The sequence below is a fragment of the Cervus elaphus genome, chromosome 12 (genome assembly GCF_910594005.1).
Source record: "Cervus elaphus chromosome 12, mCerEla1.1, whole genome shotgun sequence".
NCBI lineage: Eukaryota > Metazoa > Chordata > Mammalia > Artiodactyla > Cervidae > Cervus > Cervus elaphus.
In genome coordinates, this window is record NC_057826.1 from 40013012 (window position 1) to 40040097 (window position 27086).

Sequence of the window (27086 nt, forward strand, 5' to 3'; positions counted from 1 at the left end):
TGGCATGCAAACAATAATCATAAGAGAGCCAGAATGGCTGTAGTAGTATCTTAAAAATGAACTCTAAGAAATATTACTAGATAAAAAGAGATTTTATAATGATTAAAGGTTAGTACCTTTTATGTAACAAATATATTAAGATATATGTACCTAAAGCCAGTTCAGAATACATGAACAACAAGATTCACAGCTAACTTTTCAGCAAACATATGGTGGCCATTAAGGCAGTGGAATGACATAATCAAAGGGCCTGGGGCAGGGGTGGGGAAATGCCAACAGAGAATCCTAAATCCATCAAATGCCATCCTTCTAAAATGAATTTGAAATAAAGTACAAAGTAAAAACTGGAGAGAGTTTGTTGTTGGCATACTTGTCTCACTGATAGAAGCAAGTATCAGAGAATCAAAAGGAGAAATAGACAAATTAATAATTATAGTTGAAAATGTCCCAGTGTTAATAACTAACAGAACAAGCAGACCAAAAATCAGCAAGGCTGTAGCAGATCTGAACAATATTATCAACCAATTTGACCTAACATATTTTTTAACACTCTATCAAATGAGAGGAGAATATGTATTCTTTTCAGATGCATGTGAAACATTCTCCAGGCTAGGTCACATGCTAGGCCCAAAAGATAAATCTCAAATGTAGGTGATACATTTCTAAATAATACATAGGTCCAAAAAGAAATCACAGGGGCAACTAGAAAGTATTTTGAACTAAATGAAAACAAAAACACAACATGTCAAAATTTATAAGTATGCCTTATACAGTGCTTAGAGGGAAATTCAGAAGTTTAAGTACCTATATTAGAAAAGAAAGGTTTCATTTTGCCTAAGTTGTCCAATTTGTTCATATAAAGTTGCTTGTCGTATTCTCTTATAATCATTCTAATTCTGAAGGGTTGGTAATTAATGTCCCTTATTTCACCCATGACTAAGGAAGAAACAGAAAATCTAAAGCTCTATAATAAGAAAAAGAGAATCATTACTTAAAAACCTGCCCTCCCTTCCTACCACACACACAAAAAGCCCAAGCTAGATGGCTTTATCCAGTCAATTCTATACAACAACGAATAAATTACAGCAAGCCTACACAAATTCTTTCATAAAATAGAGGCAGGGGAACTTCTCAACTCATTCTACAGGACCAGTATTACGTTTTCATCAAAGCAAGACAGGTATGACAAGAAAACCAGAGATCAGTATCCCCTGTGAGCATGCACATGAAAGTCCCTAACGTGACGTTAACAAATGAAATGCAGAAACATATAAAAAGATTAAAACCACGATGAAGTGAGATCTATGTGACAATAACATTTACGGGGCTCCTCTCTTCTCTTTGTTCTGACATCACCCTTCAGACAGATTTAAACTGTGGTAGTTTGGCTGTGTGGTCCCTTCATGTATACACTAACCAGTCTATACCTTTCTTGGTGGTTATGCGTAAGGTGTATGAAATAAAGTAACCTAATCCTCTTGAAATTATGGATACCAAAAATAGATTAAGGATACCACAAAAGGAGCAAGAAGATTTCTACTTTTAGCCTTGATGCTAAGGGTTAAAATAGGATTTAAAACAAACACACAAAGATGAAAAATTAGGAAAGCAATGGGCTTGATTCTCAGTTTGGTAATATCCAGGACTCAAAATAATTAAGAACCAACAAGATCCATGTGGAAGATAAATTTAACTGGTTTAGTTTTCCTCGAGTGAGAAATGACATCCTAATTGTTGGAGAAAAGGCACTGTATCTTCAGAAATACAAATAAGATTTTGAAGAGACGGCAGCGTGTTCCTTTCTCCAACCTCATGTTAACTCAAGCACTGAAATCAGTGCTAATATTTAGGTTTATCTATATCTGGTCACCAGTTGACAGACTTTCCAACTCCTAAAAGGTTCACTTCTAGGTTCTTGCTTTTAGAGATGGTTATCAGCAGGAGGATGATGCACCTTGCCACCCATCCAACCATCATAAAAGTTAGCCTGGTGGACAAATCAGTTTGTTAGCATCCATCACTCAGTCATGTCTGTCTCTGCAACCTCAAGGACTATAGCCCCCCAGGCTCCTCTGTCCATGGGATTTCCCAGGTAAGAATACTGGAGTGGGCTGCCATTTCCTCCTCCAGGAAATCTTCCTGAACCAGGGATCGTTGGGCAGGCAAATTCTTTACCACTGAGCCACCTGGGAAGCCAAATATACAGGACAAACCCATAAATACAGTCCATAATACATTTGGGGTGACAGATGAGCGAAAGCTATGGCATTTTCAGGAAATACCTGCAAACACCTAATACTTTAATACCCATGTCTAGGAATTAAAAACAAAATGCAACCATATTCAAGTGGTCATTCATTTCTGCATGGTTTAGAATGTAACCGTCAACCACAGCATCAATAAGTTAGCCAATTCTGCACTATAAATGAACATAAAAATCTAATAGTTTAAAATTTGGGGCTGTGTGACAAAGATTATTTCCATTTTTAAAAAGGAATGCTTCAGATGAAGGAAAGACTGTGAAACCATAAGAGAGACAAAGTCTCTGCATGTCACAGGAGATCTGAAATAACACAAACGCCAACTAAAAAAAAAATTCAAGCTAATTTTGAAATAATGAAGTGAGGATACAGGTACATAGTTTGTGGCAATGCTTGTAATACTTCATTTCCAGTAGCTGAAAGCAGGATCAAAATTTTGAGCAGATATTTCCAGGTAAACTATGTGCAGAGCAAATATACAGACTCATTAAACATGGCTAACTTCAAAAATTAAATCTGGCTGATCATACATAACAAACCAAAATTGATATATTTTTCTGGATGAATTTCAAATATGCCAACATAACATTTCTACATTGTGAATTAAAAAACAATTCATAACAAATCTATAGACCATATGCAAGTTTATTTAAATAATTTAAAACTGCACAGGGAGCTAATTTATAAGTATAAAAATAGATGGTTTAGCAACCAAATACAAGCACCACACCAAAAGCAGATTACACACGCACCACCAAAGTCTTTGGAAGATGAAGGCAACATTAATATCTCAAGTAATTTTATGAGAATACTTTACTTATATGATAGTCAGATGTTACTAAAACATCTCAAAATATGTAGGGCCCACAAATATTTCAGTTTCAAGTCTTCCCTTCAGTTTTCTTGTCAATATAGTAATGATTCTTCTTAGATATTGTACAACAATTAGTCTAGATTGACAAATGGGCTATCGAAGCCACTATCTTGCTGGCTAGACAGAGGAGCAATTAATTTTCTCGAAGGCAGCGGACACATGGTAGGTGGTACTGTACTGCTCAGTTCTTTGAATTCTGACTTTAATGTATCAGCTTTATGATGAGGTGGGTATCCAAGAGTCATGCTGCTCTTCCCTGGCTGGGAATATGTGATTTCTTCTGACAGGTCTGGAGCATGACCACTCTGACATTTCGTAGGCTGACGAATCATGTTTTTCTCTGAGTCTGAAAGACAGCTGGCTGCTGAAAACTGTTTGAAATTCACAGATTCAGCAAGCGAATCCAGAGTGTCTTGCAGCCCACCGTGCAAAAATGACACCTCATGACTGCTATAGGGTAGAGTGGCAGTGTTGGAACGCCAGCCTGAAGAGTCACTCAGGTCCCCTCCATCCTTTACGGGAATTTCCTTAACACCCAAACTTGGACTTTTCTCAGATGCAGCGTTTTCACCTTCCATTAGTGGATTACATTTATATACTTTTAAACCAAGTCTTTCATTAGGACTTCGAAAAGTAATGTGTGTGGATTCAGACTCAGAAAGATCAGGGGTATATCGAGATGAAGGTTTATTTCCGAAGGTTCCAAGGAATGGGTGTGCGTTTGAGTGCTGGAGTGATTCAGAGTCAGGATCACCAACAAGGTCTTTCTTCTTGTGTAAACCAAAGCTTCTTTCATCTTCGCAAGGCACAAACTCAGGAGAAACACTCCTTGGCAAAATGTCTACATGTTTGTGACTGTTATCCCTGAACTGAAAGTGCAGGTGCGACTCTCTGGAACACTTGGGCTTCCCGTCCCCATGCTCTTCATCCTCTAATTGCCTTCGTAGGTTACAGGCAGCCCTCCTCTTAGGAACTTGGTCGCACATACTTCTGGGGATAGTTTTTAGACTGTTTGATTTGCTTTCCATGTGACATGGTATATTCTGATTCACATCATTTCTTTTTAATTTTTCAACTCCAGTCAGCCTCTCTGAAGTCAGAGGCAATACTCCTATGTACAAGGGAACACAAAATTAGGGGAAAACAGAATTAGCAGAAAATTAACACTGAAAGAGGAGGGGAAAAAAAACACGTTTTTATATATTTCCAAGCAACGCATATATATTTTATCATTTTCAAAGAAAATACATCAATACTGAACATTTTAAAATCTCATATATATATATGATAAAGCTGAGTAATTTTGCAATTGAAATCTATTATTATTATCCAGCTGATCTACTATTTTATGCAATAGGTGGTACAGCATTTCAACAGCCAACTGCAACATTTCCAACTTGCTCTGATGTCAAGTATCGAGTTTCTGATGAAGAAAATCTGGTGGAAGGACCCCCCACCCCAATTCAAGACTCACACACAACACATTCTTTCAAAGCTAAAATAGTTTCTGATTTAATTAGCTAAGGCACTAAATCTGATCAGAGGCAGAACTCCACAATGCATAGAATCAGAGGCATCATATGTCAGAGTTGGGTACTATGGCCCCTAAAATCCATATAAAGGATTTGCAACTGCTGGGAACATTAGACCATATCCAGAAAACTTTTCATGTTATATGCCATTGCCCCTTTATAGCCAAGGTTCACATCACCATTCCATTATTTACACAAATAATCTTTGTGCTTCTATTTGAAGAATGTTTACCAACCTTCAACTCAGGAATTCCTGAACAATCTTTGCTTCTTGCTTTCCCGAAGTTCAACTGAACTTTTATCATTATGAACTTTCACTTTGGTCAGTTTAATGCTAACTCACATTTACCTAATACTGTATTTAACTCTATAATTTATCTAATATCAATCTACATTGCTTGGTATATCACTCTCTAGCCCTGTATTTTGAATTGCTGATGGTGGTCTTATCTGAAATAACATATGTCTAGAATTTTTAAAACTGTTTGAAAATTATGCTCTTTTGTTACTGGGTTTAAGCAATTCATGTTTAGTGTGACAGCTGTTTCAATCTACTATTATTTTCAATTTACGTATGCTTTCCAGATGTATTTTTCCTTTATAGAGTATTAGATTGAAAACGTTTTCTTCCAAGTTTTACCCTTACTACTTTGAAAGTTATATATTCTAATTCTCTATTCAGTTCAGTTCAGTCGTTCAGTTGTGTCTGACTCTTTGCGACCCCATGAATCACAGCACTCCAGGCCTCACTGTTCATCACCAACTCCCGGAGTTTACTCAAACCCATGTCCATCAAGTCGGTGATGCCATCCAGCTATCTCATCCTCTGTTGTCCCCTTCTCCTCCTGCCTCCAATACCTCCCAGCATCAGGGTCTTCTCCAATGAGTCAACTCTTCGCACGAGGTGGACAAAGTATTGGAGTTTCAGTTTCAGCATCAGTCCTTCCAATGAACACTTAGGACTGCTCTCCTTTAGGATGGACTGGTTGGATCTCCTTGAAGTCCAAGGGACTCTCAAGAGTCTTCTCCAACATCACAGTTCAAAAGCATCAAATTTTTGGCACTCAGCTTTCTTCACAGTCCAACTCTCACATCCATACATGACCACTGGAAAAACCATAGCCTTGACCAGACAGACCTTTGTTGGCAAAGTAATGTCTCTGCTTTTTAATATGCTATCTAGGTTGGTCATATCTTTCCTTCCAAGGAGTAAGTGTCTTTTAATTTCATGGCTGCAATCACCATCTGCGGTGATTTTGGAGCCCCAAAAAATAAAGTCAGCCACTGTTTCCACTGTCTCCCCATCTATTTGCCATGAAATGATGGGACCAGATGCCATGATCTTAGTTTTCTGAATGTTGAGCTTTAAGTCAACTTTTTCACTCTCCTCTTTCACTTTCATCAAGAGGCTCTTTAGTTCCTCTTCACTTTCTGCCATAAGGGTGGTGTCATCTGCATATCTGAGGTTATTGATATTTCTCCCGGCAATCTTGATTCCAGCTTGTGCTTCTTCCAGCCCAGCGTTTCTCATGATGTACCCTGCATATAAGTTAAATAAGCAGGGTGACAATATACAGCCTTGACGTACTCCTTTTCCTATTTGGAACCAGTCTGTTGGTCCATGTCCAGTTCTAACTGTTGCTTCCTAATCTGCATATAGGTTTCTCAAGAGGCAGGTCAGGTGGTCTGGTATTCCCATCTCTGTCAGAATTTTCCAGTTTATTGTGAGCCACACAGTCAAAGGCTTTGGCATAGTCAATAAAGCAGAAATGGATGTTTTTCTGGAACTCTCTTGCTTTTTCGATCATCCAGTGGATGTTGGCAATTTGATCTCTGGTTCCTCTGTCTTTTCTAAAACCAGCTTGAACATCTAGAAGTTCATGGTTAACATATTGCTCAAGCCTGGTTTGGAGAATTTTGAGCATTACTTTACTGGCGTGTGAGATGAGTGTGCAATTGTGTGGTAGTTTGAGCATCCTTTGGGATTGCCTTTCTTTGGGATTGGAATGAAAACTGACCTTTTCCAGTCCTGTGGCCACTGCTGACTTTTCCAAATTTGCTAGCATATTGAGTGCAGCACTTTCACAGCATCATCTTTTAGGATTTGAAATAGCTCAACTGGAATTCCATTACCTCCACTAGCTTTGTTCACAGTGATGCTTCCTAAGGCCCACTTGACTTCACATTCCAGGATGTCTGGCTCTAAGTGAGTGATCACACCATCATGATTATCTGGGTCATGAAGATCTTTTTTGGACAGTTCTTCTGTGTATTCTTGCCATCTCTTCTTAATATCTTCTGCTTCTGTTAGGTCCATACCATTTCTGTCCTTTATCAAACCCATCTTTGCATGAAATGTTCCCTTGCTATCTCTAATCTTCTTGATGAGATCTCTAGTCTTTCTCATTCTGTTGTTTTCCTCTATTTCTTTGCACTGATCCCTAAGGAAGACTTTCTTATCTCTCCTTGCTATTCTTTGGAGCTCTGCATTCAAATGGGAATATCTTTCCTTTTCTCCTTTGCTTTTGGCTTCTCTTCTTTTCACAGCTATTTGTAAGGCCTCCTCAGACAACCATTTTGCCTTTTTGCATTTCTTTTCCATGGGGATGGTCTTGATCCCTGTCTCCTGTACAATGTCACGAACCTCCGTCCATAGTTCATCAGGCACTCTGTCTATCATATCTAGTCCCTTAAATCTATTTGTCAGTTCCACTGTATAGTCATAAGGGATTTGATTTAGGTCATACCTGAATGGTCTATTGGTTTTCCCTACTTTCTTCAATTTAAGTCTGAATTTGGCAATAAGGAGTTCATGATCTGAGCCGCAGTCAGCTCCCGGTCTTGTTTTTGCTGACTGTATAGAGCTTCTCCATCTTTGGCTGCAAAGAATATAATCAATCTGATTTCGGTGTTGATCATCTGGTGATGTCCATGTAATAACTCTCTATTAGTTAGCCTTAATTCTTTTTATTTTTAAATTTATTTTTGGCTATGCTGGGTCTTCAGTGCTATGCACAAGCTTTCTGTAGCTGCACTGAGCAGGGGTTACACTCTAGTTGGGGTGTGAGGACTTCTCACTGAAGTAGCTTCTCTTATTGCAAAGCACAGGCTTAGGACACACAAGCTTCAGCAGTTGTGACGCACAGACTCTAGAGTGCATGGGCTTCGTAGTTTTGGCATGTGGGCTCAGGAGTTGCAGCTCACAGGCTCGAGAGTACATGCTCAGCAGTTTGGTGCATAGGCTTAGTTTCCCCACGTGTTAGCCTTAAATTTTTATACACATACTTAAACTTGTATCTTTACAGCAAGCTACAGAGTTATAAGTATCTGTATCTTCTCCTTGAAAATAATATAAATTTTAGAATATTGTTAGTTTCCTCTACAATATCCTCTTTCATGTTTCTGAGGATACTGTATTTTTCTAACATTCTCACATCCTGTTGTTTGTTCTATTAATTCTATTTCTACATGTGTAAGCTCTGTTTGGAGGATTTTTTTTTTTTTTTTTTTTTGCTTTTTTTGCTATGTCTTGCTCTAAGTTTGGTTTCTTTTTTCATGGTGCTGCTTTCTATAAATATATAGTAATTCTCAGTTGAATGTATATCTTTTAGATGTCTTGAGCACAGTATCTGCTGGTTGTTTAAAGCAGTTGCAAGTGGAGTGAAAATGAATGAGCAGCAGAGTAGAAAGACCTAATTGCTGCTAATTCTGGGCATGTGAGCTCTCGGTCTCTCCTTGGTGTGGGCAGCCAACTAGAGTACTGCCCTGTCCCCAGACTGTTTCTGTTGCTCTCACCCAGCTTAATACTGAGGTTCAGAAAGGGAAGTAGGCAGAAATAAAGACAGTGCCCCCACCTGGTTTTGGTTGCTCTGGAATACCAATTACCCCAATGGTATCCCCTAGGCTTCCTACTTCTGGAATATACCACCACCATCCTGTGTAGAACAGTTTCCCTATTGCTCCCACTTGTAACTGTCATCTTCTGGGAGCTCTGAACTGAGGTTTCCATCTTCAATCTTAAAACGCCTGTCTTCTTTCAGGGATTTCTCACAGCCTCTGATCTAGCAATTATAACTTTTAAAAGCTGAGTTATAATTTCTTCTTTCTCTCTTTCTATATTGTCACTTAAAATTCTTTCTATCCTTTCTAGGGATAGAAGCAGCAAAATGAAGCCGATGGGCAAGCTCAGTCTGCCTACTTGAACTGGAAACTATACTGTTTTTCCAGTTTAAGTAAAATATGCATATAATTTGATAAATTAGCTCTCACTCCTTACATTCCCCATTTTCCTACTAAAAATATTAAATATCTAAAAGAAAGAGAGAGAAAAATCTTTCAAGTAACTCATTTTCGCATACCTGACTGTGTAGTTTTGCTCTGGGATCTATTAGAAATAGGTGTTTCCAGCAATTTTGCCATCATAGCAAGCTTGCTAGCAGCATTGATGATCTTCTTCTCAGCCCTGTGGGAAATTCCAGAAAATAAAATTAATAGAGTGTAGAGGAAGAAAATGAGTTTCCTTAGCCCCAGGATTTCTGTTTTCCTATATGCTCTGCCACCATTAAGAGTAGCACAGACATTAAGCCTCTCTTAACCCTCTACTCATCGTGTAGATACAGTTAATTCTGTGGCTAAGGAAAATGCTTACAAAATGACAAAATGCTGTCCTGGTACTCTCAGGACACATTGTTTAGACAGAACTTACCCTTCCTCCTTCCCATCATCCTGCAAAATCTGCTGGAGGCAAATCAAATAATATTTGCGCATCTTTCGGGCGGTTTCTTGACGTTCTCGCAATACCTCTGCTTTTACCATTTCTGCAGCTCTTTCCTTACTCTCCTGAATATAACGAAGCATGTCACCTGGGGGCGGGGGGAATCCCCACAAAATGCATGTTTATTGGCAGTTTTTTCAAAATAAGAGAGGCAGACTTCAGATCAATTTTCTGGGAGATGAAGTAACTGGAGATATAGCTTAAATATTATAGCTTAACACCATCATTAAAATGGAATATTTCGGTCACCATTTTAGTAGACTAAAAGGAGAAGTAATCTAAAAGTCCACTTAGAAAGATGACAGAACACAAATATGGTCAGAGAAACACAGCATATCCCCTACGGAAACTGTCATATTTTAAACACTGAGACAAGAAATTATCATTAATATGAGGCACAGAAATTTATGCATTTCAATTACATGTCAAGTTAAGACAAGAGAAAAAGAAATATACTGAAAGGGTGAGGCAGCAAGGAAGAGAGAAGTAGACACAGAGAAAGGAGGCAATATAAGCTGGAAAGATTCACAGCCTTCTGTTTACTTGTGCTCTAAAAACCCATGTTTCATTGTTTCTTCAATTCTTTCCATAGCACTTATGAATATCCAACTAAATATAATACTAGAATCCATGAGAAGTATACAAAATGCTATTGCAGGGAGAGATTTGAGACTCACGGTGCCTCCTGAAATTTTCACTTAAAAGCAGTTCACAGCTTTCAAGTCTTCCTTTTATCTTTAACTCAATGTGCTTTGATTGGGACTACCACACCGAAGAACTGATGCTTTCAAACTGTGGTATTAGAGAAGACTCTTGAGAGTCCCTTGGACAACAAGGAGATCCAACCAGTCCATCCTAAAGGAAATCAGTCCTGAACATCATTGGAAGGACTGATGCTGAAGCTCCAATACTTTGGCCACCTGATGCAAAGAACTGACTCAGAAAAGACCCTGATGCTGGGAAAGACTGAAGGCAGGAAGAGAAGGGGATGACAGAGGATGAGATGGTTGGATGGCATCATCAATTCAATGGACATGAGTTTGAGTAAATTCCAGGAGTGGTGATGGACAGGGAAGCCTGGCGTGCTGCAGTCCATGGGGTTGCAAAGAGTCAGACACAACTAAGCGACTGAACTGACCTGAACTCAACTGAACCACTCTTTAAGATTAACATTTTGTGCTAAATCCAGGGCTACATCCTACTGGTTGAATATCACCATCCCTATTAAATTAAGGAGTCTAATTCATAAAGGAATCCCATTCTATCAGTAAGCTCTTCCCGGAAATTACACATTCTATGCAAAAATGCTAAGTGGAAGACTATTTTTCATTATTTCAAGTGGGAAAAATTTTAATGGAGTACATGTCAATACAAAATATCCAACCAATTTCTAAAATGTAATACATGTAAATACACAACAAGTTATCACATTAGGATGAAAAAGGAAGCTTAAAATTTCACTTTTTGATTAATTATTAACAAAAAGTTAATTTCTTTCTAGTAACATGGATTCTGTTAGAACAGGAACAACAAAGAAGCATATTCTTTATATTAAGTGGCATTTTCAAAGCATCTACAGCATGATTTTGATGATCTACCAATTATATTTGAAACTTGAGACATCTCCCACTCATTTTGTTTAAAATGAATGCAAGCTTTAGGAGGCAAATATACATATCTCATACATAAACACTGGTATTGTTCTGAGATATATATACTAACTATGTAATATTACAGTTAAAAACTTGGAGGTTTTCTACTAGGAAAACAAACCACATAAATAATTCTGTAGGATATATTACACCACCTAGTACCACAAAGGTCTTGATAAACAAATTTACATGTATGACATAATCCATTATGAAAATAATGAGAAACCACGGAACAATTCCTAATAACATTAATTCTCTATGGTCTTTAAAAGCTTATGGAGAAAAATAATAACTCATTTAAAACTCATATGGCATTTTTGGGGGGACTAGTGATCTAAGTTGTAAGATTATAAAATTTTTAGGTTAATATTAGTGTCCAAGAAGAAAAATTCTGAAAGCAGTTCAAGATGGTATTATAGGAAATCCTGAATTCACTTCCTCCCATGGACATACCACATCTATAGCCACATATGGAACAACTGTCCCTGAAAATGACCTGAGAACTAGCAGAAGAGTCACCCACAGCAAAGCAGACATATCAAGGTGAATAGCAGAGGTAGATAACAGTCTTGTCAAAACCTTCACCTTGGACATGGCATCTCACAATTAGGAATAATAGCACAAAAACAAAGCTTCTCCCTGAGGTGCAAGGGGTTTGAACCCACATCAGATGCCCCAACTCTTGGGACCTGAACCAGAGAGATGAGCCTCCAAAACATCTGGTTTTGGAAACCAAAAAGGTTTGGTTTACATCCAAGAGACACAAAGTGCTGTAGCAAAGGGAGATCCCATTCTTTTAGGACCCATTCAGAGACTCGCTCAAGTCGGGAACCCAGTGCAAAAACAACAGCATGACACATGCCTAGACCTTATGTGAAGGAGATGCACTTGCTGACCTTGAAGCATCCGTCAGAAGGGCAGAATCTGTTAGAACTCTCCTAGGATCAGAGGTGCTCGCGGGAGCCATTTGGGCCCCTGACTTCTACAAGCGCTGGCCCTTGCAGGCACCACTTGAGCACTCTCCCTCTGCCGTGCTACAGCCATTTGTCCCACGTCTGCATTCCCTGGTTGTCCTGACACACCACACCCAGCAGGTGTGCACAGTCCAAGTAGGGGACATCCCTTGAACACCTGGCCTTGGGGACTAGAAGGCTTGTGCTTCTGGGCCCCACACAAACGAAACAACTGAAGAGACCATTCTTGGCAATCTACAACCCCCAGGACACAGCACCCTAAACACACCCTAGTCTTCCTGTGTCCACCCCTTCAAGATTGGGAGAGGTAGCTCTCCTATTTCACATAATACATAGAATTAAACACATAGAGAGTTAAGCAAAATGAAGAAACAGAACTATGTTCCAAATAAAAGAACCAGACAAACCCCAGAAAAAAACCTTAATGAAATGGAGGTCAGTAACTTACCTGATAAAGAGTTCAAACTAATGGTCATAAAGATGTTCATCAATAAGAAAGGATGAACACAGAGGGAACTTAAACAAAAAATAAACAGGAAATACAAGAAATGTTAAAGAGACTCACTTCAGATGTAAGGATATATAAAGGCTAAAGTGAAGGAATGGATCAATATTTCATGCAAATAGAAAGCAAAAGAAAGCTGAAGCAGCTACACTTATATCAAATAAAATAGACGTTAAAACAAAGACTGTAATAAAAGACAAAGATGGACACTAGAAAATGATAAAGGGATCAACCCAACAAGAAGATATAAATAACATTTGTTAAAATTTATTCACCCAATATAGGAGCACCAGTATGATCAGACCTACAAGGAGAAATCAACAGTGATACAATAATAATAGGGGGATTTAATACCCCATTTACATCAATGGGTAGCTCATCTAGGCAGAAAATAAATAGGGAAACACTAGCATTAAACAATATAGTAGCCTGGATGAACTTAAAAGATATGTAGAGACTATTTTACTCTAAAACAGGAGAATACACATTTTCCTCAAGTGCACATACAACATTCTCCAGGATTATAGCACATGTTAGGCCACAAGTCTCAATGCACTTTTAAAAAATTGAAACCATATCAAGTATCTTTTCCAATCACAATGGTATGAAATTAAAAATCAAAAAAGGAAACTGGAAAAAGCACAAATATGTGGAGACTTAACATCATGTTACTAAATAACCAATGAATCAAAGGAATAAAAAATAAGCCTAAAGATAAATGAAAAAATCAATAAAACATACCAAAATATACTGGATATAGCAAAAGCAGTTTTAAAAGAGAAGTTCATAGCAATACAGGCCTACCTTGGGAAACAATGTTAAACAATCTAACTTTACACCTAAAGGAACTAGAAAAAGAAGAAAAAAGAAGGGACAAAGTTAGTAGAAGGAAAAAAATAATAAAAATGAGAACAAAAATAAATTAGAGACATAAAAAAATAGAAAAATTCCATGACAAAAAATGGGCAGAAGACCTAAATAAACATTTCTTCAAAGAAGACATACAGATGGCCAACAGGCACATGAAAAGATGTTCAATATCTCTATTAGAGAAGTGTAAATCAAAACTACAGTGAGGTATCACCTCACACTAGTGAGAAAGGCCATCATTAAAAAGTTTACAAAAAACAAAAGATGGAGATGGTGTGGAAAAAGGAAACCCTCCTACATTGTTGGTAAGAATGTAAATTGGTACAGCCACTATGAAAAACATAATGGAAGTTCCTCAAAAAACTAAAATTAGAGTCATCATACAATCTAGCAGTACCACTTCTGGGTATATATCTAGTGAAAACTCTAATTCAAAAAGATACGTGCATCCCTAATGTTCATAGCAGCATTATTTACAATAGCCAAGATACAGAAGCAAACTAAATGTTCATTGACGGATGAATGGAAAAAGATGTGGTATACACATATACATACACAATGGAATACTACTCAGTCATAGAAAACAATGAAATAATGCCATTTGCAGCAACATGGATGGATCTAGAGATTATCATTCTAAGTGAAGAAAGAAAGAGAAAGACAAATACCATATGATATCACTTATATGTGGAATCTAAAATATGATACAAATGAACTTATTTGCAAATCAGAAAAGGGAATTCCCTGGCAGTCCAGTGCTTAGGACTCCACACTTCCACTTCAGGGGGCATAGACTGGATCCCTGGTCACTGAACTAAGATCCTATAATCCACATGGTACCACCAAAAAAAAAACTACCCAGAAACAGATTCACAGACATAGATAACAAATTTATGGCTACCAAAGGGGAAAGGTGGTGGGGTAGGGATAAATTAGGAGGTTGTGATTAGCAAATACAGACTAATACATAAAAAAGGGATAAATAACAAAGTCCTACTGTATATCAGAAGGAACTATATTCAATATCCTATCATAAACCATAATGGAAAATAATATACATATTATGTATAATATATATTATATATACACATATAGATGAGTCCCTTGGCTGTACACCAGAAGCTAACACAACGTTGTAAATCAACTATACTTCAATAAAAAATTTTTTTAATGAAAGAAGAGAGAGGGAAAAAAACAAGATTTACTTAAAAGAAAAACAACAACAACAAAACTGAGAAAAGATCAATAAAACTAATACCCGGTTCTTTGAAAAAAGAAAGCTGATGAACCTTTAGCTAGACTCACTAAGAAAACCCAGGACCAGATGGCTTCACTAGTAAATTCTACCAACCATTCAAAGAAGATATAATATCTACCCTCCTCAAATTCTTGTAAAAAAAACCAGAGAAGGGGATATTCCCAAACACATCTTATGAAGTCAGCATTACCCTGATGCCAAACTAAACAAGAACACCACCAAAAAAAAAAAAATGTTACAGGCCAATATCACTGATGAACACAGACACAAAAATCTTCAAAATACTAACAAATCAAATTGGGCAATACATTAAAAGGAGCATACACCATGATCAAGTGGGATTTAACCCAGGGATGCAAGGACTGTTCAACATTCACAAGTCAATCAGTGCAATATACCACACATTAACAAAACGAAGGATAAAAACAGTGTGGTACTGACATAAAAACAAAGAGATCAATGGAACAAAATATAGAGCCCAGAAATAAACGCACCCACACGTGGTTGACTAATTTACAACAAAGGAGGCAAGAATATATGATGGGGAAAGGACAATCTCTTCAAAAAATGGTAACGGAAAAACTGGACAGCCACATGCAAAAGAATCAGAGTGTGCCACTTTCTTACAACATATACAAAATCAACTCAAAATGGATTAGGGGCTTGACTGTAAGACCAGAAAACCATAAAACTCCTAGAAGAAAATATTGGCAATAAACTCATTGACACTGGTCTTGGTGATTTTTTTTTAGACCCAACTCCAAAAGCAGTGGCAATCTAAGCAAAAATAAATAAATGAGACTACATCAAACTACAATGCTTCTGCACAGCAAAGGAAACCATCAAAAAGATAAAAAGGCAACCTATTAAATAAATGAGAGAAGATATTTGCAAATTATATATCTAATAAGGGATTAATTTCCAAAATATATATAAAGAACTCACACAACTCAGTATCAACAAGAAATAAACAACCTGATTAAAAAATGGGCAGAGGAATAGATAGATTTCCAAAGAAAACATAGAGATGACCAATAAGTATATGCTCAACATCACTAATCATCATGGAAATGCAAGTCAAAATCACAATGAGGTATCACCTCACAGCTGTTAGAATGGCTATTATCAAAAGACCAAGATGTGTTAGTGAGCATGTGGAGGAAAAGAGAAACCCTATGAATTGGTGATGGAAATGTAGATTGGCATAGCCACTATGGAGGTTCCTCAAACATACTCAAACAGTATGGAGGTTCCTCAAAAAATGAAAAATAGTACTACCACATAATCCAGCAATTTCACTTCTGGATATTTATCAAAAGAAAGTGAAAACACTAATTCAGAAAGATCTATGTGTGCCAATGTTCACTGCAGCATTATGTACAATAGCCAAGCTATCCAAACAACCTAAGCATCCATCAGTGGATGAATGGATAAAGAAGGTGTTCTAGACATACAATGATACTACTCAGCCATAAAAAACAAGAAAATCTTGCCATTTGTGACAACCTGGGTGGATCTTGAGGGCATTATGCTAAGTGAACTGTCAGAGAAAGACAAATACTGTATGATTTCATTTATATGTGGAATCTTAAAAAAAAAAAAAAAAAAAGGCAAATGAACAGAGAACAGACTAGTGGTTGCCAGAGGGGAGAGGGTTGAACAGCAGGCAAAATGGGGCAGAGGGTCGATAAGTACAAAGTCATGAGGATGAGGAAGTACAGCACAGGTGAATATAGTGAAGAATACCTTACAGCAGTCCCCTCTTATCCCTCGGGAATACATCCCAAGACCCTTAATGGATGCTTGAAACCACGTACTGAACCCTATATATACATTTTTTCTGATACATACATTGCCTTCTTAACATTTAATTTATAAATTAGGCACAGTAAGAGATTAACAACAGTAATTAGTAAGACAGAAATTTTAACAATTTAATAAAATTATGTGAATGTGATCTCTCTCTAAGTATCTTATTGTGCATATTTAATGTCTTTTTCATTTTAACTAAGCACTTATCATCCACTGTATCTGTAACTTTTGCAGTTTGAGGTGTGACAGCAAAACTATCATGAATTGTTTTCGTTCTTCACCATTTTGTGGGTAAAAGATCTGTCCTTACTGTTGATCTCAGCAACCTCACCATATGATTTTTTCTTTCCTTATTAAGTCGAGAACTTTTACCTTTTTACTTAAAGGAAGCACTTTAGAGCTTCTCTTTGGCATATACGAATTGCTAACATCCCTATTCTTGCACTTTGCGGCCTTTATTAGGTAAAAGAAGGGTTATGAACACAACCACTACGATATAGTGATAGTGGGTCCAATAAACCGAGGTGGGTACTAAGTGACCAACAGGCAGAATATGCTGACAAAGGGGTGATTCACTTCCAGAGGCAGACAGCATGATGGCTGAGATTTCATCATGCTACTCAAAATGGCCTGCAATTTAAAACTTACTATTTATGCAGTTTTCCATTTCATGTTTTTGGACTACAATAGACCACAGGTAACTGAAACCATGAAAGTAAAATCACAGATAAGAGGGAACTATTGTATATTTTGTAACTTTGTATGGTGATGGGGAAACTAGACTTATTGTGGTGATCACTTCACAGCATAAACAAACACCTAATCAATTATGTTACAGGCCTGAAACTAATATAGTGATATATGTCAATTATACTTTAAAATATATATACACATACATTTTAATCCAAAAAAACCCCAGGATAACTAACAATATAAAAATACCTCTATCCTGTGCCACTTCTAAAATTTTGGTGGCAAACCCCAAATTTACTTGGGTAAAATCACCTATTACGACATAATTTAGAAAAGCTATCAATGATCTCTTCTAAAAACAGGTGATATAATATCTCAGATTAAGGTAGTTCAGAAAATTCCCCCAAATTACTACTATTAGTTACAGAAAAGACTCAAACCACCTTGAAACCTTAGGAATCTCTTTAGAGACTTACGCTTAATCTTTTTTACAGCTTTAATGTATTGCCCGCGAAGTTCTTCCAAGGCCACCTCATTGCATGGCAGGCAGGCATTTTCAATAGCTCCTTCTGACAGTGACCTAAAAAAGTACAGAGATTAAGTGAAAAATGTAATTTGAAAAATATGCATATATAATTTTTAAAATATATATACATAAATATATATTCTAATAAAACAAGCTGTGTGCTAAAAAATACACATCTGAGGATTCTACTATAATTATTTAGGAGAAAAAGGCAAACTTAAGTGTTATGGTTACTTATATCACAATAAATCCACATGATGAAAACCTACACAGTTACTGAAGAGTACCTTATAAAAGTATATCTAATGACATGGGGGAAGAGTTTATCTTATAATACTAATAAAAGGCCACAAAGTGGCTTATATAATAATCTCAATTTTTAAAACATGTGCACATGCTGTGTTTGTATAAAAGTGAAACTGAAAGTCACTTAGGCATGTCTCTTTGTGACCCCTTGGATATAGAGTCCACGGAATTCTCCAGGCCAGAATACTGGAGTGGGTAGCTGTTCCCTTCTCCAAAAGATTTCCCCAACCAGGGATCAAAGCCAGGTCTCCCATATTGCAGGCAGATTCTTTATCAGCTGAGCCACCAGAGAAGCCCAAGAATACTGGAGTGGGTAGCCTCTCCCTTCTCCAGCAGATCTTCCCAACCCAAAGACTTTAAATAAAGAGTATCTTCTGGGTTTATACAACCTTTCTGTATAAACGCGAACCCAAAACAACAAAGTAAATGGCAATGGGACCATACCTATCAAAAAAAAGAGTATCTCCTGGGAATAGGGTTTTAAAAGTTTTTTTTTTTTCATACTTTTTGCTATGCAACAATAACAGTAATTTATATTCTTGGTATGATAATATTGATAGGACTGTTATTTTTTAAAAAAGTAAAGATACTCAGAAATAAACAGTTTCTTTGAAATAGTAAACGTCTACCTCGGTGGTAGTGTTTTACAAAGTGTTCTCAATTCTTCTAATTTATTCTTCATGTCATTGTTTTCTTCTATTAATTCTTCAACGACTTTAGTATTCTCTTCTAAAAAAGAAAGTGTATAGTATATTGGTCAATCTCTTTTTCTCTGTCTTTCCCTTAAATTACCAGCACAAATGTTCATAGAGGAGACTGCCAAATTTCCAGTCGTTCCCTGTGAAACCCAAATCTGACCACCCACTGTTCTATATTCTCAGCACTTTAAATCTGTATTCCATTTTCAACTCATTTTGGGTTACAGACTGTCCTGTAATAAATCTCCAATTGCTTCATATGCATGTGGTTTGCCTTCCAGTTAGATGGAAGGCTTTATTTAGAAATACAGATTTCCTAATTCCATGTCCCTCATGGACCCTGGTATGCAGTCTATGCTCATATAAATTGATCATTGAACAAGCACCTCAATACAAAATTAAGAGAAAAAAGTTAAGCTTAAGTAGGTGCCATTTTCAAAAATAACATTAGATCTTTAACTCTTTGAACTTTTAAAAACAAGGTAAGGAGACTGATGGAGTCCCTGTGGCACAGAGGACAAAGCATAAATTTCAGTCAGAGAGTCACAAGTTTAAGGCCTTCTTACGCACTGGATGAGCTTAGGCAAACTAATCTTTCTGAAACTGAGTTTTTTAATGTGTAAAATGCAGATAGTGTTATCGACCTTGACGATTATAATGGAAATAAAATAGTAAATGCACAGCACCTTATACAAGGTCTGGCAATAACAATGTTTAATAAATATGAAAATGGCACCCCTTGTTTCCTACTATTCCAGCCTTTCAACACACCCTACAGGTTGGGGAATAAATCATTCTGTTCTCCCAGTGATGGATACAGCTTGTATATTTCTAATCCACTCACTCTTACTCCATTACTTTTCAATAAATGCTACCATGACAGTGGAAAATGGAATTTAATAAACAATAAAGCAATCAAAATAGCAAAAATTTTATCAACTAGCAGATTTACATTAACACAAACACTGAAATTATCAAATGGCTTAAATGCTGACCCTGACCTCTTTTATTGGCTTGCTATTTTGAGCCAACTACCAACTTTCTTGGATTATTTCTAAGTCCACAAATTATAGAAGTAATCAGCCTCAAAAAACACTATGTAGAATAACTATTGTATGATCATAATGTACAGTGCTAAATATTATTATCTGTAAATAACCACAACCTACTGCCCTTATCATTTTATTACATAAAACAAATTTCTTGATTTTCATCAAATTTTACAACAGCCTCCTCCAGGAAGAGAAATTTACCACCACAGTTGGACAAATTTACTCGCTCTCCAGCCGCTGTTAAAAACCTAAGCAATCACCACGGGAAATGCAGTTGTTAAAATTTTTATCTCAAAATTGCTAAAACACTTTCTCAGCCTTAAAACAATTATGACCTATCTTTAACAGACTTAGGAAGCAGTAAAGGGAGTAGGTGGCTACTCTTGGGCAAAAATGTTTACCAAGTGTGCTATGATGCCAGGTACTATGCTAAGGCTGGGACAGGATTTAATCCTTGTCACCACCACACTCCAAAGGAGAATACAGACATTAAATAATCACAAGGATGACAAATGTTACAAAACTCATAGGAGCAGTGGGAAATGCCTAACGGAAGAAACTAGTCAAGTCTGGGGTGCTTAGGAAAGCCTCTATAGGGAAATTATGTGCCTGGGGGTTGACGAATAGGCGTTAGCCAGGCATTGTGACCAGGATGGGGAGACAGATGCTGTTGGTAAATGAAGAGGTGCACAAAGGCCCAGAGAGTCAGTGAAATCCCTGCCACAGCTCTGTTAGAGGATAAGAGGGCTGGGCAGGACATGAGCCTGAAAGGCTGGCAGAAGTGGGATCAGGAAGGGCTTCTTAAATTATGTCAAATTTTGTTTTACACCGAGGGCCAGACAAGCCACTGAGGTGCTTTAAACAACAACAGAGTGTCACAATCCTATTTACTTTTCTAAAAGGCCGCTCTAGCTTCCTGATGGAGAATGGATTGGAAGCAAGACTGGAAGCAGAAAAAGACGACTGTTGTCCAAGCAAATGACAGAGGTGGATGGAGGAAAAAAGTGAACCTACCCGCCTGGGTCTGGATGAAACATTGTTTGGGACCCTTGCATTCAGTCCATCCTTCATTCAAGCATTTATTACTGTCTTGTATATAACGGGTACCAGACTATAAGGATAAATGAGATACCATCTCAACAAATTTGTAGGTTAAAAAGATGTTGGGCAAGTAATCAAAAAGTGAGATACAGGCTGTTACCAGAGGAGACAAATGTCCTGAGGCCACACAGAAGCAGCCCATCTAGCCCAACACTGGCAAAAATCAAGGCTCTGCAGACAACATATCCTCTCAATTGAATTCTAAAGGATGGGCAAGAGTAGGGCCAAAACAAGAATGAGAGGGGAAAGCATAGGACAGAATGACAATATTATAAAAGAAAATTCCTGACCAGCTCGGGCATCTGAAATATTTCAAAGATAAGGAATACAGAGCACAGGGTGTAAGTCAACACCCTGTGAAAGGTAAGAGGGAGCAGCCTTGTGAGCCCAATAGCTCCCTTCTTCAAGAGGGCAATAGGAAAAGGCAGAAGACGGGCCGTTTAGACAACTCCCCGACAGCATTGTGAAGAACAGATGGAGAGAGGAGGCCACATCAGACCCAGACGCCTTGGTTCATGTCTCTTCCCTCTGCCTGAAACGCCATTCTCTTTGGCAAACACATTCATCTTTCAAGGCTTAGTCAAGCCTTCTTTAATAGGAGGAAGATTCAACTAACATCCTTTCTTCCTAGTTTACATGAACATACTGCCAGCTACCCAGAGCTGCAATTATTCATTAATGTTTTCAGTTCTCTTCCTTTAATGATAAGCTTCTTGAAGCAAGAGAACAGAGTCCAGTACATCTCCATCAGAAGTGGAATTTTGTCTGATGTCTTCACTGCTGTACCCCCAGTGCCTAGAACACTGCTTGACAGACACTCAAAAGCTATTCAATCAAAAAAAGAAGGACTAAGTTCAGTAATAACTATTTGCCTAATAAAAATCAGATCCAAATTAGTATATAGTAATTCCCAAAGATAATCAGTGGTTCCGTTAACTAAAATGTCCCATCTGAACATTCCAACCAGGATCAAGGAGATTTACACTTGTAGCAGTGTTACTTCAAATGCTAACCTCCGATTTTTTCCACTACAGCTTTGTGCTTCCTTTCTAAATGCTGAAGATGCCTACAGCATTTCTCCAGTTTTCTTTTCAGATCTTGACATTCCTGCTTTGCATTTTCAAGTTCTTGGAAGCAGTGTCCACAGCATGAATCTTTAATTTCAAGGATCTTTTTCTTATCTGCAAAAATTAAATGATAGCACACTTTTATATCAATTTAGACTATGAGAAGGAAGGAAACCAGATGACATGACTAAAGGCTATAGTCTAACTGAAAAAAAGTATGATGCTTAAGAAAAAGAGACTTGAATTTAAATCCTGTTTTCACTATTTATTTTATCAGCTGTTGCATTACTTAACCTCTGAGACTCAGTTTCCTAATATGGAAAATTGAATAATATCATCTATTTTAAAAACTGCTCTGAAACACAATGCTCAGATCTTAGTATCGAATACAACTGTCCACTAAAAGGAGCCAGGGTTCTTCAAGAGATGGCTGACTCCAGTACTGAGGCAGGGTACATTCAAGATGAGACTAGAATATTTTGCTAGGAGAAGAACACTTTTACGGTGTTGAAAGTATCTCCCCACAGATTCCTAATTAGTTGTGAGGGAGAAAATAAAACACAGTAATTATACAGTGAAGAAACTGGACAACAAGAAATATGAACATTACACATTTCCAGGTGTGGTATCACACCACTTGTGCAGTGGTCCAACTAAGAAAACACAATCCATGACAAATCATGAAGAAACACCAGACAAACTCAAAATGAGGAAAGTTCTATTAAAGGCCAGGGGTTGACAGGTATTGGGGAGAGTGAAGAATATCTCTCTCGAAAATATCAATGTCATAAAAGGCAAAAAGAGGCCATAGAAATACCCCAGATTAAAAGAGATTAATGAGACGTGACATCTAAACATAATACATGACCCCAGACAGACTGCAGTACCATAAGGGGAAAAAAATGCTATAAAGACTTTATCAGATCAATTGACAAAATTAGAATACAAAGAGCAAATTGATAAAACTATGTAACACAGATTTTCATCTAATGTTAAATTTACTATACTAAAGTATATAAGAAAAATCCCTATTTTGGGAAAATACACACTGAAGTATTTGGGGGTAAAAGGGCATAATGTATATAGTGAAAGTGAAAGTGAAGTTGCTCAGTCCTGTCCAACTTTTTGCAACCCCATGGACTGTAGCCTAACAGGCTCCTCCATCCATGGGATTTTCCAGGCAAGAATACTACAGTGGGTTGCCATGTCCTTCTCTAGGAGATCTTCCCAACCCAGGGATTAAACCTGGGTCTCCTGCACTGTAGGCAGACGCTTTACTGTCTGAGCCAACAGGGAAGTCCTATAATGTATATAACCTATCCTCGAAAGGTTCAGAAAGAAATGAAATGTTCACAGACATGTACACACGGAGGAACACAAATGGGGTAATATGTTATCACTAAGTGTATCTAGGTAAAGGGTATATGAGTGATCTTTGCAACTATTTTTATTTTTGCAACTTTTCTGTAAGATTTGACATTATCTCCAAATTAAAAAAAAAAAGATACAAAACTGTCAGGAGGTATAAACCTACAAATATTGTCTGGCACAGAACCTGGCATAGAGCAAGTATACAATAAGGAATAGCTATGGCTACTAGTAACATACAAAGTTTATAAAATTTAAGTAATATACAAAAATGACAGATTATTACTATTAATATAACTGATATAATGAAGTAGGAATACAAATTGGCACAGGCTCAGAGGCCAGTATCTAAAATGTTGATGTAAAAACATTGGTCCAGCAAAATTATTCTTAGCTCTCTTACTTTTCAGTTTCTTTCAAATGGTATCATTTATGTTTACAAACATCAAAGGATTAATGAAACATCACCATACACAGCACTTACACACTTCATTGAAGGTACTGTTTTGTAAAACTGGAAACCAGGCCAAACGCCCATCGACAAGAAAATAGATAAATTATACTATATTCATACAACAGAATACTATACAACAATGAAAATGAATGAACCAGAGCCATATACATTAACAAATTTTAGAAGCTCAATATTAAGTGGAAAAAAACAAGTTACAAAGACTAAAACAAGTATTAAACCATTTTTTTAATGTTAAATGAAAGCAATAGCTTTTTGAGGATACCAATATTTGGTCAAAACATAAAGAAAAGCAAGGAAAGTTTTTTTTTTAATGTCAGAATATTTATTACCTCAGTTGGTGGGGAAGTTACAGGGATGGAATGATGATGAAACACGGGCATCTTCAATAGTACTGGTGATGTTCTACCTCTTAAGTCAAATAGTGGGCTCCTGGTTGTTGGGTTGATAACTTACCTGTGCGTTACACATATTTTTTGCATGTATCAATTATTTCATAATTAATATTTAAATTAGTTTTTAAAATGATAAAATATTAAGAGAATATAACCACACTACTAACAGAGGTACTCTCTGGTAGTAGGACTGTGAGGGGCTTGATCACATAGTAAATGTTTTGGATTATTCAACCCTTTCTGATGTTAATGTGTTTGTTTTTAGGGGAAAAAAGATTAAAGAAAGAATGTAAATCCTTCTATAGCCTGATTTGTCGTTAAGTCAAAACTGATTTCTTTCATATTGACTAGACCTCCCAAAGCCAAATGATATCTAAAACTCATTTCTATGCATTTCACAAATTAGGAAGTAACTTTCAAGTTATTCTAAATATAACAACAGACATAAAGTGACATTGAAAAGTAGGAAACAAAATACAAATTAGGATAGTATTACCCTGCTAATTGTTAAATTAGTATTTACTTAATTGGCAAAAAGATATTCGCAACCATCTAGAACCTAGAGGTAAGGGAAGAGGGTCTCTGGTCAGACGATGAGAGAAATAACAGTCAACTGATGTCTTAGAAAAGGCAGATGTTCTCTAGGACTCTGGTAATATGCCTACTGAATTGGAGAGTGTGGAAACTAAGGTTATTCACTTTGTACATGATTTCCTCTGGCAAGCCTTAGTTCTTTTCCAGGTTACAATGGAAACAGCAGACAAGAAACAGAAAAAATATGTATAAATTTGTAGGTGGGGGAAGGGAGGAGGTTACAAGGGGTGGATGTCCTAAGAGGACTGGAACTTAGAAGGAGAATGGCAGTTCCTAGTTCAAAATCCCAGTAAATGGGCAGTATATGCCCATATTCCCCAGTGAGCTCTGAATACCTCAAGGGGTTGCAGCACGGTGCAATTCTTTTCAAACTAACAACTCTAAGTCACTAAGTTAAATTATTAATTCATCAGATATTCAAGGAACACAAACTATGTGCCATTCACTATGTGCCAGGTGGTAGAGAGGAAGAGAAAAAAACACTGCCCCCCACCTGAAGAAAACTCCAAATATAGCAGGAAACACTTAGTACACTTCAGAAAGATTTCTATTAAAAATAGCTGAAATAAGCTTCAGTAACCTGAATGGAAAAGTCTCAGTGATTTGGCAATTCTCTTATGTGTAACCTCTGATTTCTCAACAAAGCCAGGGAATGAAAAGATGACTGCTCTACTAAAATTTTCATTATTACCTTTATAATACGAGTCACTTATGAATGGAGAGAAGACCATGAAAAGGGAGGAAATATGAGGGCCTACAGCAACCCTGTCTTCTAATGTAAAATGAACCTAGGGAGAGGATACACATAAAGTAGCATCATATCACCCATTTGTTCACTCATGAAAACTGTGCACATCTTTGATTTCCTTTTATCCTTAGAGCAACCTTCGGGAACTGGAATTATGGATATTGCAAAGACAAGTAGGAACAGAATCCCATTACCAGCTTCTGCTTCTTGTACAGCCGCCAAAGGCAGAGCATGGCGTCCAGACGTAGGCGCAGGAAGCATCGCCTGGACTCCAGGGTCTCCTCTGCCCGTGGCAGGATCCTTATAGATCTTGGTCATAATTCTCTGAAACAGATTATCTTCATAGTTAATGTCTATTAAAACTCTAATTAAAATGCTAATATTAAAAATATAAAAAGAAAACAGCCTTAAAAAAATCTGGCCTAAACTATCAACATTTTTCTTAGGGTTTTATGTGAATACTGTCATTACTATCAGCTAGACTCCTATGATTGTATGTTCCAAATGAGACCATAATCCAACAGAGGACTGGTAGACTAGCTATGGGACAGATGGAGATATGGTTTGCACTTTTAAGATATTTTAAGAGTTTATGTGATCAACCCACAGGACTGACATGAGCAATCAGAATTGTTCTTGGAAATCCGAAACATTTTCACTGCAACAGGGGGCAAATTCATTAGAAATTTACAATACTAAGCTTATGCCTTCCACGAATTGAAAGTAACAACAATAAATATCTTTGAAACTTACATAGTATGCTATGTATCTAAATACTTTACATTGTCATTTGTTGACAAGGAAAGACCGTTCAATTCTAATGTTAAGGAGAGAAACTGAGGCTCACTTAAGTGAAAATCTTGCACAAGACCATTTCCTCACTAGTATTTATTGAACACTTTCTGCATTCTACTTTCTGTTCTGGCAACATGGCTACTAACTCACTAATGTTGGGACATTTTTTTAAGACAATATATTTTCCAATTTTGGACAACTAGTGAATCCCAAGCAGACCAGATGATCTTGAGAAAGCTGTCTTGTTTAATTACTTAAAATACTTTATATATCTTAATTCTGGAAGCCTTGATTTTGAATCACTGTCAGGAAAACTACCCATGTAGCCCAACAGAAGCAGAGGTCAATAGGTACAAAGACTGCAAACTCCAGGCAATCAAGACGCTATGAGGTTGAGACCAAAGGAGTAATAAAAAATGATCCCAAAGGCAGCTAATGTTTCCAATTTCTGCTCAGAACTGGAGAAAAACCAAGATGGCAAAAAAAGTAGCAATCTTTTTGTCTTAATTTTAACTTGACATTGGTGGTAAAACCACACATCCTTAAATTTGTTTAAAAATTGTGTTCCAATTGCTATTTCTCTTTTCTTTTCGTCATTATGAACTGCTGTATTAATATACTTAGTATATAAATATAAATAACATGTTTGATAAGGCATTCATTTTATTGGAAACTGTATTTTTAATTCATTGCAACAACTTGGCCATTTAAAATCTTGATAATCTAAACTTAATTGTTCTCACCAACAAAAAAGTACAG

General features: G+C 37.0%; 1 protein-coding gene across 10 annotated transcripts in view; it reads right to left on the minus strand.

Annotated features, from left to right (window-relative positions):
• Positions 1–2888: 2888 nt before the first annotated feature.
• Positions 2889–27086, minus strand: part of CEP152 (centrosomal protein 152) — a 98839-nt gene continuing 74641 nt past the window's right edge. For 7 of the 10 annotated variants that reach the window (XM_043920572.1, XM_043920567.1, XM_043920570.1 and 4 more), the window contains 7 exons: positions 25727–25856; positions 21902–22069; positions 18667–18766; positions 17682–17785; positions 9373–9529; positions 9026–9129; positions 2889–4246 (listed from right to left, as the gene is read on the minus strand). In XM_043920572.1, coding sequence (XP_043776507.1) covers positions 3207–4246; positions 9026–9129; positions 9373–9529; positions 17682–17785; positions 18667–18766; positions 21902–22069; positions 25727–25856 — 1803 coding nt within the window. In that variant the 3' untranslated portion in view covers positions 2889–3206. The remainder of the gene's footprint in view (positions 4247–9025; positions 9130–9372; positions 9530–17681; positions 17786–18666; positions 18767–21901; positions 22070–25726; positions 25857–27086) is intronic. The other 3 variants (XM_043920573.1, XM_043920571.1, XM_043920569.1) reach the window with 1 other exon arrangement.